Here is a 13,935-nt window from a genome sequence, read left to right as displayed (position 1 = left end):
AGAAAACACTGTCTAAAAGATTTGTAACTCTTCACAATTATATAGTTACTGTAGCTGCATTTATCATCCTCACCGTCTGACACCCGTGATCCAACGCTGCTCTCTAGACTATATAAACTCCCTGATATCATATATAATCTCAGTTTCATCATCAATAATAACGGTTTCTCCACTCACCTACAACAGCAAGAGTAAAACTGACATTGTCACTCGTGTCTGTCGGCTTCACCAATGTAGAGATGAGTTTCTCACTGGTTTTTAAGATACGGTTTCCATAGGAGGCTAGTTCAGCTGGGCTGACTGATGATGAAGATGACTCTAAAATCTTCCCTGAAGCGTTGAAGGCCACAGTCAAAATGTTGCTCACAGTCTAATTTATTGATCAGATAAACAGTGTCACAGTAAATGTCAACAGAGCAAATAAGACAGCACTGTTTTGTCAATCATATATTATCTACAGTATATAACTGACAAATATTTAATTATTTGCTTATTTTTCTCTTGAAGACTTACAGTCACAGAGAGCACTTGAGATGTGATGTTCTCGATCTTCTCAAGAAGATTTTGGAAACAGTTCTGACTCTGAAATCACAATTGTGAAAGCAATAGGCTGTTGATTTTGATCATGTTTTTCATTATTAACAGAGAGCCAAACATGTATTGTTTCTGCACTGAAGGTCACTGTGAAGGTTCAGTGATGTTAGTACAGACACACAACACAAATCTGGCAACAATAAATAGAACAGCACATTCATATTTTACATAACAGATATCTACAATGCACATTTTATTGCACTACTCTTTGAACTAATTAACCATTTTCAGTTACGAATTGAGCAAAAAAAAATGAATATTGCATAAAATATCACCATTTCCATTCCATGTGTTCAAGAGAACAAAATCGCCACTTCCTGAAAAACTGGCTCAAAACATCAGTAATAAAAAATGGAAGCAGCTGCAACAAGAGAAGCCCGTGGCTCTATTATAATAATCTATCATATAACCCAATAATAACCCAGTCAACACATGATCACAGTGCATGACATCACACCATTCTCATACGGTGATGCTCACAGTGTCAGTAATATTTGAGCTCATTGTGAATTCAAAATGTTCAGCAGGTTGAGAGGAGGCGGTACAAATATCAGTCACTGGGGGGAGATTCTACTTCCTGTTTCTCAACACTATCACAGTGATGTCACAGTGGTGTCACATGGTGATCAGTGTTTGCTTTAGTTGGTCACTGTTAGTCACAGTGGTGTCACATGGTGATCAGTGTTTGCTTTAGCTCATGGTGAGATCACTTGTGATTTTTAGACATTACATTTTCTTTGGCTGCTGTAACTGTGTTTGTAAGAAACATTTGTTATGGCTAAAAGAGAATGTGTCCAGGTGATTTTGGTTTGTTGTTGGTAATTACAACATCATCATCTAGATTCAGTGCTCAGTCTTTGTGAGGTGTTTTTAATTTTATATTTTAAATTATAATTGAATTTTCATTATACAGTTTGAAATTCAGCAGTATTATAATCAATTATGAAGGATGATGAATGCATAATAAGACACAAACATGTGAATTACTATGTCATATAGACACAAAGAGACATCGAGTACCAGTGTATGAATCTCAACAATGGTGACGATCAAAAGCTTCATGCTGCAATGCATGCTGGGTATCTAGGCTTTGTGCACTTTGACCTCACATTGTGGCCATAGTATGAGTATCCTGAGAGCTCATGGTGAGATCACTGTGAGATCAAATAGTTGACTGGGTAACAGTGTTTCCCCTACCATTATATAAGGGGGGCGCCCCGCCCTCCTAACGGCTCGCCCCGCCCCCCTTGAAGGTCAAGTAAATTTGATTTGATTTTCTTTATAGCGCCAGATTACAATTTGTTATTTTATTAAAAAAACTAAATAGCCCTTAAGTAATATGTTATTTATCTTATTTCCACGATGGCATGTGTTTTCTGTCTGTGTGCGCGTTTACAATTATCCCAATGAGCTCGCAAGCGCGCACACTCACACACAAACAAACACTTGCGTCACATACAGATGAGCACTAGCGGACAGAGCGCGCGGCGGGAATAATATGTCGCTGAACTAAAGATGGCAACACTCGCTATGTTGTCCACAAAATGGGAACTGCTCAATTTCAGGAGAAGCTTTTGTGCGTAGCCTGCATTGTTTTCTCTTTTCTCTTCTGGAAGCTGTTCTCCGTATAATGTGCAGCACACTGATAACGTAGTTATAATGTTCACTGGAACAGTTTTTAAAATAAATTTGAACCACTCTAAGTTCGTCAGCCTTAGGAAGGTCAAACAAATGAGTTTTGGGAACGGGGTGGAAAAAACAGTCTCTCTTTGACATAGCAGTCCGTCGATGATCGATCCGTTCCAGTGTACAGCAGTGCAGAGATCGTTTCCGCACCGAGTCTATTTTTGCTGTGCTGCAAACGCTGAATTAAAGTGACAGCGCATGTTTCGTGGTCAAAATGAACACAGATTGAACTGAAAATGTAGCAATTTCACCATAAATTCGATTAATTAAATAAAATGTAGTAATCTCACCATAAATGTATTTAAATACTTTTTTTCCCCCACTTTAAGACCGGGGTAAAGCAAGGAAAGCTACAATTGACCTCAACAAGGCGACATAATGAACGACACCCGTCTTATTCGTGGAGGTGGAAAACAAGTTCTTTGTGACATGCAAGATTTATTGTATTAAAATTTAAATGCAAAAGATTTTAATATAAGTACATGGTTAAATATTTTACCACTTGCTTGAGCAACTTAATATATATAATTATATAGAAGTAATGCATTGAATAATGCATTGTTTAAATTGTGTTTAAACGTGAACGCGCGTTCACAGCAGTGCTGCGTCTGACAGGATTATTCTCTCCAATAAATGCATCATAGAAATAAAAACTTCTCACAAAAAAAGCCCATTTAAAATTTGTTTGTCATATAAATGTATTTACTAACATTAACGAACAATGAATGAGCAATATATTTGTTAGTATTTATAAATCTTTTTTTAGTAGTTAAAAATAAAACTATTTAAGCTCTGGTCCATTAATATTAACAAATACTTCTATAATTTTAACAAAGGTTATTTGCAAAAGTCAATTTTAAAAAGATTTAAGTATGTTTATTTAATTTTTTTAAAGAGATATCTTATGTTATTTTTTTTTTTACTTTTACAAAGCATTACCCTCCCAGACAACCAATTTATATGACAAATAGATAGATAGATAGATAGATAGATAGATAGATAGATAGATAGATAGATAGATAGATAGATAGATAGATAGATAGATGGATAGATAGATGGATGGATAAATGGATAGTGTCTGTGTCAATTTAGAATCAATTTGTTTTAGATGGTGAGTGATGAGACTGATCATGCAGTTCAGTTATCTAATCACATAATTGGATGCAATATCCCAAAAATTGCATAGGCTACAATACATGGATGGAAACATTGGCATTGTTAGTTCAACTCTACACAGTAAAAACCCCAGTGTTAAATCAACACTGCTCAGAGTACATATGGTCCCACTCTACAGAGTGTTAAAATTAACACTGAAGCAGTGTTGAAGTTAATGAGATAATTAAGTTAACACTGAAGCAGTGTTGAAGTTAACGAGATAATTAAGTGATTAATTAAGTGATGATTGGCCATTAGTGGTGACACCTGATGATAACAAGCAGACTCACTGAAGGAAAGAGAAACAAGAACAGAAAAAAGAGAAATACAAGAACTACTGACTTTGAACCATTATTGCACTTATTATTTTACCAGTTTGACTTTATTTCTGTCATACATCTACACACGGTCTTATTCAGATTTAACAGAAGTTTAGATGGTAATGTTTTATGGAATGTTTCGTTTCACGTCACCATTATGGTGGTCAGTGTTTGCTTTAGTTGGGCTCTTGACCCTTTACTTTTTAACATTAGTATTTCTCTGGCTGCTCCAACTCTGTGTTTATAAAGCATATGTGTTGTGGCAAGAGAAACTATGATCTGGGCTGTGTTTCCTGAAAGCATCGCAAGCCTAATTTGATCGTACAGACCATTTGTTGCAGTTGGTCTGCAATCAAGTAAGGCTTAAGATACTTTTGGAAATGCATCTCTGGTTATGTTTTGATGATGAAATTACTAGTGACCTGTTTCAATGATGGCACCCATCATTATAAGCTGATTATCCAAATGCTTTAATTTTTCACTACAGTAGTTACTTCCAGCAATATTTTGATGATCTGAAAGTTTTAAAATCAGACACAGACATCAAGAATCTACATATGAATCTCAACAATGGTGACAATCAAACAAATGCTTAATGTTGCAGTGCATGATGGGAGCCACCAATCAGAACGCATCAATGGCTGACATCATGCATTGCAGCATGAATAAATTATGCAGCTGAATTGTCCTGTAATTTTCATTGTTTTTTCTGATTTCTTTTATTTTGCTATTGTTTTGTTCTGACTTTAATAGCTTGTTTTGTAATGTTCAGAGTTGATCTGTTCGTCACTAGTTTGTTTATTGTCACCATTGTTGAGATTCATATGCTGATTCTTGATGTCTGTGTGTTTTAACACAATAACCTCTTTGCACAAAGTATTTTCAAAATTTTTCATATTGCTGTTGGACCTCAAACTGTAGAATCTCAGAGCTACAATCATCAATACTAAAACGAGAAGTCAAGCATATAGTCAAAGATTTAGACTCTGAATGACATCAGTGAATCAGGTCACTACATGATGATGTCATTATCATCAAAACATATTGTGAGCTGGTCATGTTTTCTCTTGCAGTAACAAATGTGCTTTATAAACACAATGATGGAACAGTCAGAGAAAATTTAACATTAACAAAATGAAAAGAGTCAAGAGCCCAACTAAAGCAAACACTGATCACCATAATGGTAACTTGAAAAGAAAAATTCCATAAAACATTACCGTCTAAACTTCTGTTGAATCTCAAGAACTTTTGTCGATGTATCAGAAATGAAGTCAAACTGGTAATAATAAGTGCAACAATGTGTAATGACTCGAAGTCAGTAGTTCTTGTGTTTCTCTTTTTTCTGTTATTGTTTTTTCTCTTTCCATCAATGATTCTGCTTATTAACATCAGGACTGTCACCACTAATGGCCAATCATCACTTAATCACTTAATTATCTCATTAACTTCAACACTGCTTCAGTGTTAATTTTAACACTCTGTAGAGTGGGACCATATGTACTCTGAGCAGTGTTGATTTAACACTGGGGTTTTTACTGTGTAAGGCTCTATCACACACCCGGTGCAATGCAGCGCCAGGCGCTACGCAAGTGTGTTTTGCTAGTTTCAGCCCAACGCAGTTTTCATTTTCACGTCCTGCGCCACGTTGTTTAAATAGCAAATGCATTTGCGCCCATTTGTTCGGCCATGGGCTTCTGGTCTGAAAACGAGGTGTGTTCAGGCGCATTGATGGTACGTTTCTAATTTGAGGAACTGAAAGACGCATCATTGACCAACTGAAACCTGGTCTAAAGTCAATGGCGCAGTATTTATTTATTTTTGGTTATTTAAAGAGCATGTTCGTAATATGAGCCTATAGGCAAGTCCACAACTCGCGTACACTCTGCTTATTACACACACAGGGACGCGCAGCAGCACACAAACATGCCAAATATTAAAAACAAAAGGATTACAATGTAAAAGATTAATATTGTGTACATAAAGATAACGTGGAATCCGGCTTGTCCCGTAGATGGTGTTCTTGCGCTTTAACCTCGCGCATAAGCAGATCCGTTTCCTCTCTGGAGAAGCATTCAGTCTTTCCACTTCCAAATTGCATCATGTAAATAGCGAATCTGCCATGAAGCGAGCGCAACTGACTTTTAAAGGGAATGGAAGATGAGACTCTGATTGGTTTGTTGCACGTTACGCCCAAAACACACCCATTACTCATTAAAGGGGTGATGAACTGAGAAAACAAAGTTTCCTTGAGCTTTTGACATATAAGAGATCATCATACTATAATAATATCCTGTAAGTTTCAGAACTGAAAACTACCTTGTTAGTCCAATAAAAGCTTTTATAGACATCAGGCTCAGCAAACGACTCGTTTTTCAAAGTGGGGAACTATGACGTCAAAGAGGATAAAACACCGCCTCCACAAAAGAAGATCAACGCCTATCGCCTACTTCAACACGGCCTGTTTAGCCCCACCCACCGATTCGCCCAAACATGCTAAATAACATAGGACGACATGATAATTGCTACCGGATCGAGCTACTTACAAGCAATAAACATGCTGTTGACTAAATATTGTGCAGTGCCTGTTTGTGGAAGAAGACAGTCATAAGCTTCCTTCGGATTCCAGCATGGTTAAACTTTATTAAATCAGTCAATCACAATTTCCCGACACGGATCTGCCAGCAACATGTAACCCACTAAGCAAAATGATGTCCAAAAGACGTCTTTTCAACGTCTTTGTCACAAAAATCGGACGTTGAAAAGACGTCCACTGAGGGTCTAGAATGAAAGTTGTTATGACGTCTTTTTTTGACGTGTTCTGCACGTCCGATATAGACATTCATCGAACCTTCATACAAGGTTAAAACTAGTTCAGATGTGGCCATTGTACATATTTCAACATCATTTATTGTCTTATTTAGACATAATTACTTTGACTATTGCTGTCAGATGATCTTAGTGAGAATTAAAAGAGGTTTAGATGTTGATATTTGTTTAATTTGAAGTGTCACCATTGTGGTGATCAATGTTTGCTTTAGTTGGGCTCTTGGTCCCCGTTCCTTTTACTTTAATTTTTATTTGACTGCTTTAACTGTGTGTTTGTAAAACACAAATGTTGTGGCAGAGAATAATACATAAGATCAGCTGTTTTCAGCTTATGGTTGATGATGAAATCATCACAAAAAAATCATCAAATGTCGTCAGATGTTTTGACATTCATAACCACCAACCTTGTGGAACTGCAATATTTGTGCGAAAAGTAGAGGTGGGCGGATCGATCCTAAAATTTCGATACTGACGTGGTATCGAAAAGGATCGATCCTCACATAAAAATATCGATCCAAATGTGTGTTTTTTTACCAGTAATTTTTATTCATTTAGCACGCAATTCAGTGCGTAAAATAAGCTTCTAAGTGGAAAAATAAGCGAATGTTAGCGGATAATTGTGTAGGATAGAACTTTTTCTCCTAGTCATCTGGATACAAGACGAAACCAATCAATCACAGAGAGCGTTCGATGCTGGTGCTTCACTGAGCTCACAGGCACGTTTGGGAAACGAAGCCTTGCTTAGATGACAGAGAAACAATCGGGAGTTATTTTGCAATAAACAAAGCAAAAGTGTATATAACGGTTCAAAATGTTGAGGACAGTAAGATTTTTTTTAATGAAATTAATATTTTTATTCAACAAGGATCGATGCATTAAATTGATCAAAAGTGACAGTCAAGGGTTTTTCACTGTTAAAAAAATATACTTCATATAAATGCTGTTCTTTCAACTTGGTTCATCAAATAATTCTGCATCATGGTTTCCACAAAAAAATATGAAACTGTTTTCAACATTGATAATAAGAAATGTTTTCTGAGCTGTAAATCAGCATATTAAAATGAATTATCATCATAACTGGAGTAATTGAATAAATTACAGTTTAGTATGACATAGAAAACAGATAGCCTATGTTAAATTGTAATATTACAGTTTTTACTGTATTTTTGATCAAATAAATGCAGAAGAGAATTAAAAATCTTACAGACCCCAAACTTTTGAACAGTAGGCTAGTGTACAATAGTACTTTTACTATAATTAGGGTAGTTTTGTAAAAGTCACTGACTAATAATTACAGGCGAGTTGAGAGCACAAATCACAAAATATTTAGTAGTCATGAAAACGTTTTCAGATTTAGCATATTAATGATGCATTCACCTCATAAATCATGACTCACTGCTCTAGCACAGGAAAGTGCATACAAGTTCAAGTGCATGCTTTTAAAATGAAAAAGTATTGGTATCGGTATCGATATCGGCGATACTGGCCCTGTATTTACTTGGCATCGGATCGATACCAAAATTTGGAGTATCGCCCACCTCTAGCGAAAAGCATTAAAATGATCACTTATTTGAAGGTATATAAAGCATGTGCACATGATGTTTTGAGCAAATGTATCATATAGTCACACACAGACATCAATATTGTACACATGATTCACAACAATGGTGACAATTAATAAAAAAATGCTTCATGCTGCAATGCATGATGGGTAGCTTTCATAGTACAAAACTCATCCTTGATTCTCAAGCTTTTTTGTTTTAATTGTCACCATTGTTGTGAATCATATCCAAAATCTTGATGCCTGTGTGTGACTATATGATACACTTGCTCAAAACATCATGTGCACATGCTTTATACACCTTCAAATAAGTGATCATTTTAATGCTTTTCGCACCAATATTGCAGTTCCACAAGGTTGGTGGTTATGAATGCAAAAACATCTGACAACATTTGATACTTGTTTCGTGATGATTTCATCATCAACCATAAGCTGAAAACAGCTGATCTTACTTAATATCAGTTTTCTCTGCCACAACATTTGTGTTTTACAAACACACAGTTAAAGCAGTCAAATAAAAGTTAAAGTATAAGGAACGGGGACCAAGAGCCCAACTAAAGCAAACATTGATCACCACAATGGTGACACTTCAAATTAAACAAATATCAACATCTAAACCTCTATTAATTCTCACTGAGATCATCTGACAGCAATAGTCAAAGTAATTATGTCTAAATGAGACAATAAATGATGTTGAAATATGTCCACAATGCCCACATCTGAACTAGTTTTAACCTTGTACGAAGGTTCGATGAACGTCTATATCGGACGTGCAGAACACGTCAAAAAAAGACGTCATAACAACTTTCATTCTAGACCCTCAGTGGACGTCTTTTCAACGTCCGATTTTTGTGACAAAGACGTTGAAAATACGTCTTTTGGACATCATTTTGCTTAGTGGGAAGCAACCATGTGTATTCTAATGCCTGATCTGCGATCAGTGATTTCGGTGTAATTATTCAAGTTCAGATATTTCTCTTAAAATCGTTCAATACTGTTTATGCATCAGTGACTAACAATCAACTTCACATAATTTCTCGTAGTATTATGAAAATAATCTTTTTTTAAAACTGTTATTAAATTATATAGCCTACAGAAAGCGATCAAAGAACGATCCCTTTCGCCCAAGCTGTCAATCAAACAGCACAGCGCGAGCCGCGAGAGCTTATCTGGACACTTACCAAACTCGTGATGACATAATGACACTGTTACACTACACAACGAAGCTCTTACTGTGTACTCACATCGTGTTTGCATTGTGATTTGGTGTAAGCATTTGTGAGAGTGCAAAAATTGCGTTGCAATGATAAGATCTTTATTCACGCGATCAACAGACTGTCTGTCATCTGCTCAGTGCTCATCATGCTGCAACCTTTCATGTGATGGAATAGATTTAAATATAATGCTTTAAACGATACTTTTCACGATTTGTTAATCTCGATAGCTGTAATAGTAAAAACGTAGTAAAAGTTTTCGAGAGAGTTCATGTAATACTAGCTATTTCATATGCAAGCATGTCAGCCAATCACAGCAGTGGGCGTTTGCACTGCAGTCTCACAGCAGACACGCCCCTTAAAACGGAGCGTTCAAATCTGAGGCAGAAATCAGGCTTGGAAAAATGGCTTTTATTTATAAATTATGACAATTTTTTATGTAAAAATCATACTAACATTATAAGGGCACCCCAGGGAACATTATAAAATAATAAAACAATCCAGTTCATGACCCCTTTAAGAGAATAGAGACGACCCTTTTAGACCATGCACTTATATTGTTAAAATATAAAACTTCAATTTCAGAAACTCAACTTACGGTGCATCCTTCCTCCAGCGTTATATTTATATCTGCAATGAGAGAAATCAGCATAACAGTTATAATCAGTAACAGCTGAAAAAAAAAGTTGAATGTTAATAAATTTAAAAATGCAAATAAATAAAATGTAAATATATTTCCCAGCACAGTATAAAAAATATTGGCCAAACTGTGTGGCCAAGCCTTCCCAGTGGGCATTTGATGTCAATTTAACATCAATATGACATCAAATTGATGTCAAAATTACGTCAAGAAATTGGTCAAAAATGAAAGTCAAATTGACGTCAAAGTGTCGATGTCAATTTGATGTCAAGATTTTGACCTCTGCTGATGTCATTTTGCCAAACAAAAAGGTGAAATGCATGGCCGTACACTTATCACCAGCTTCACTTACACTAACCAGATTTACTTTATTTAATTTCCATTTTAATGAAATCATATTTTGTATTTTAAAGTCACCATGATGGTGGTTAGCGTTTGCTTTAGTTGTGCTCTTGACCCTTGACTCTTTAATATAAAAATTTCTCTGGCTGCTTTAACTGTGTGTTTATAAAGCACAATTGATGTAGTTAAAAAAGCCATCAGAAACTGAGATCAGGAGATGTTGGCTGTTTATTGATGAAATCATCATGTAACTGCCTGAATCCCTGATTATGTTCAGTGTCTAATGCTTTGGTTATATGGGACTTGTGGTTTAAAAGCGGTTTTATTCATGATAGAAGTAATTTGATTCTACAGCATATCTAACAGTGTTGTTTATCAAATAATGTACATGGTTTTTAATAACTATTTAGTGCACAAAAACCTTTCATCTATGGCATTACTGAGACACACACAGACATCAAGAAACAGCATATGAATCTCAACAATGGTGACAATCAAACAAAATATCCAGATAATCAGATCAACTACAGCTGCATAATGTATTAATGCCGCAATGCATGCTGGGAGATATGGGTGAGTTTTGATTGGTGGTTCCCAGCATGCACTGCAGCATGAAGAATTTCATTGATTGTCACCATTGTTGAGAGTCATACACTGATTCTTGATAGCTAAGTAACAATGTTGAGTTTAATGCATTAAATGTTTTTAAAATCCTTTATTAATTAAAAAAAAAACGTTATTCTCATGCTCTTAAATTAAATGGCTTCTATTATAATACAACATTAAAATCACAAGTCCTATATAACATAACATTAGACACTGAATAAGATCAGCGATTCAGGCAATTACATGATGATATTGTCATCATCTTCAATAAACCACCAACATCTCCTGATCTCATGGCTTTTTTAGCTACAACAGTTGTGCTTTATAAACACACAGTTATAGCAGCCAGAGAAAATTTTATTTTAAAGAATCAAGGGTCAAGAGCACAACTAAAGCAAACGCTAACCACCATCATGGTGTCATCAAAATATGTTTAATATATTTTAAACTATTTAAATATTATATTTATTTAAACCGGAAATTAAATAAAGTAAATCTGGTTAGTTTTAAGTGAAGCTGGTGATAAGTGTACGGCCATGCATTTCACCTTTTTGTTTGGCAAAATGACATCAGCAGAGGTCAAATCTTGACATCAAATTGACATCAACACTTTGACGTCAATATGACTTTCATTTTTGACCTATTTCTTGACGTAATTTTGACATCAAGATGCCCGCTGGGTTAAGGATAAACATTGCCAAGTCAGGCTAGTTGAATTTATTTAAACTTTTCTGAAGATGATGAAGAAAACTACAATACGGCTCCAAGGCTCTGGTAAATCTGAGAACCAAAATAATTCTGACAAATTTGACTAGTCAGTTCCAGTATACACTGTTAACCAGAGTTGTATAGTCCAGGGGTCAGAAAGTAAAAGTCCTGCCATGTGTTTATTCCACCCATAAACTCAGTCATCTGATTTCACTAATTAGTTCTCTCTCCTGCTGAATTAGCAAATCCAGGTGATTGGAACAAAATACTGAGGAGGACTTTTACTTTCTGAACCTGGACTTTCCACCTCTGCATAGCAATGCCACATGTCAGCCAAGAGCAAAGAAATAAACCACAACTGGACCTTATCGTAGCCAAACAATCTGTGTATATTAAATATGGAGTAATTTCAGCCACAATCTTAGATGAAATCAAATGAAGACAAGAGACATTAAATCTGTGAAGATCTCAGCAGAGGAGGATTAAACAACTCCACAAACAGCATTACCAGCTTCACTTATTACTAACCAGACTGACTTTATTTCTGTCAGACGTCTACAAAAGTTTTATTGAGAATTAACAGAGGTCTAACTCTGTTTCATTTGAAGTCACCATAAGAGTGATTAGTGTTTCCATTAGTTCGGCTCTTAACTCTTATTATATCTTTTGTCTTCTTTGGCCGCTGTGACAGTGTGTTTGTCGAACACATTTGCAGCAGCAAAGAAAGATAAAGTGAAATGCGATCAGGTGATCATGGTTATCTGGTGATGGTTTTGTAATCATCATGAAATAGACTGATTAAGTGAAATATTTTAATCTAATTCCTGTGTTACTAAAGCATGAGATCCAGTAATATTATAAAAATAAGTTAGAGGACTTCAACAAACATGAGCATGCAAAAGTCAATTACTTTAACACACACAGACATCAACAATCAGCGTATGAATCTCAACAATGGTGACAATCAAAAGTACCTTGCTGCAATACATGCTGGGTACCAGCATAGTACAAAACTCCCAGCATGCATTGCAGTATGAATAAATTATGCAGCTGAATTGTCCTATTATTTTGTTTAATTCTAAATATTTACATTCATTTTTTTGCTGTTGTTTTTGTTGTGAATTAGTAGCTTTTCAGTGATGTTCTGAATTTATCTGTTTATATAAATATTTGTGATTGTCACCATTGTTGAGATTCATACGCTGATTGTTGATATCTGTGTGTGTCAGCATGGGTCTGATTTTTTGTTTCACCCTTGTTAAAAGATTTAAACCGATTGATATATTGCTGGATCTCATGCTGCAATAACACAAAGTTTGTGATGTGAATATATTAGTGGAACAACATAATTGTTAGATTATAAAATACCTCAGAGAATCAGTCTATTTCATGATGATTATAAAACCATCAACAGGTGACCATCATTACCTGATCTCATTTCACTTTAGCTTTCTTTGTTGCTGCAAATGTGTTCGACAAACACACTGTCACAGCAGCCAAAGAAGACAATAGATATAATAAGAGTTAAGAGCCCAACTAATGGAAACATTTATCACTGTTATGGTGACTTCAAATGAAACAGAGTTAAACCTCTGTTAATTCTCAATAAAAACTTTTGTAGACGTCTGACAGAAATAAAGTCAGTCTGGTTAGTAATAAGTGAAGCTGGTAATGCTGTTTGTGGAGTTGTTTAATCCTCCTCTGCTGAGATCTTCACAGATTTAATGTCTTCTTTTCTCTTCAGTTGATTTCATCTGAGGCTGTGGCTGAAATTACTCCATATTTAATATACACAGATTATTTTGGCTACGATAATGTCCAGTTCTGGTTTATTTCTTTGCTCTTGGCTGACATGTGGCATTGCTATGCAGAGGCGTAACGTCCAGGTTCAGAAAGTAAAAGTCCTCCTCAGTATTTTGTTCCAATCACCTGGATTTGCTAATTCAGCAGGAGAGAGAACTAATTAGTGAAATCAGATGACTGAGTTCATGGGTGGAATAAACACATGGCAGGACTTTTACTTTCTGACCCCTGGACTATACAACTCTGCTGTTAACCCTTGCTGTAAAAAAAGGCCAAATTCTGACAATATCATACCATTTTCCATTAAAACAGTAAAATACTGTAGAAAACAAAACTAGCCTACAGGAATATACTGTGAATTAACAATGCTCAAAATCGACACTCAGAGGCTGTTTTCACAATCACACCCTATACCCTCATTCACTATTCCCTACATTAGTTCACTAATATAGTCCCCTTGACAGAGTGAATGAAAAGAAG

General features: G+C 35.6%; 1 protein-coding gene across 2 annotated transcripts in view; it reads right to left on the bottom strand.

The window, feature by feature from the left end:
- LOC307152235 (uncharacterized protein) overlaps positions 1-13,935 on the bottom strand; it is a 295,127-nt gene that overhangs the window by 19,293 nt on the left and 261,899 nt on the right. For both annotated transcript variants that reach the window (XM_079860681.1, XM_079860682.1), the window contains 3 exons: positions 9,955-9,986; positions 514-582; positions 178-370 (listed from right to left, as the gene is read on the bottom strand). In XM_079860681.1, the coding sequence (XP_079716807.1) occupies positions 178-370; positions 514-582; positions 9,955-9,986 (294 nt within the window). The remainder of the gene's footprint in view (positions 1-177; positions 371-513; positions 583-9,954; positions 9,987-13,935) is intronic.

Source organism: Squalius cephalus, assembly GCF_949319135.1.
Source record: "Squalius cephalus genome assembly, chromosome: 2".
Classification (NCBI taxonomy): domain Eukaryota; kingdom Metazoa; phylum Chordata; class Actinopteri; order Cypriniformes; family Leuciscidae; genus Squalius; species Squalius cephalus.
Note: the sequence above shows the minus strand (reverse complement) of the source record. Positions and strands in the feature narration are given on the sequence as shown.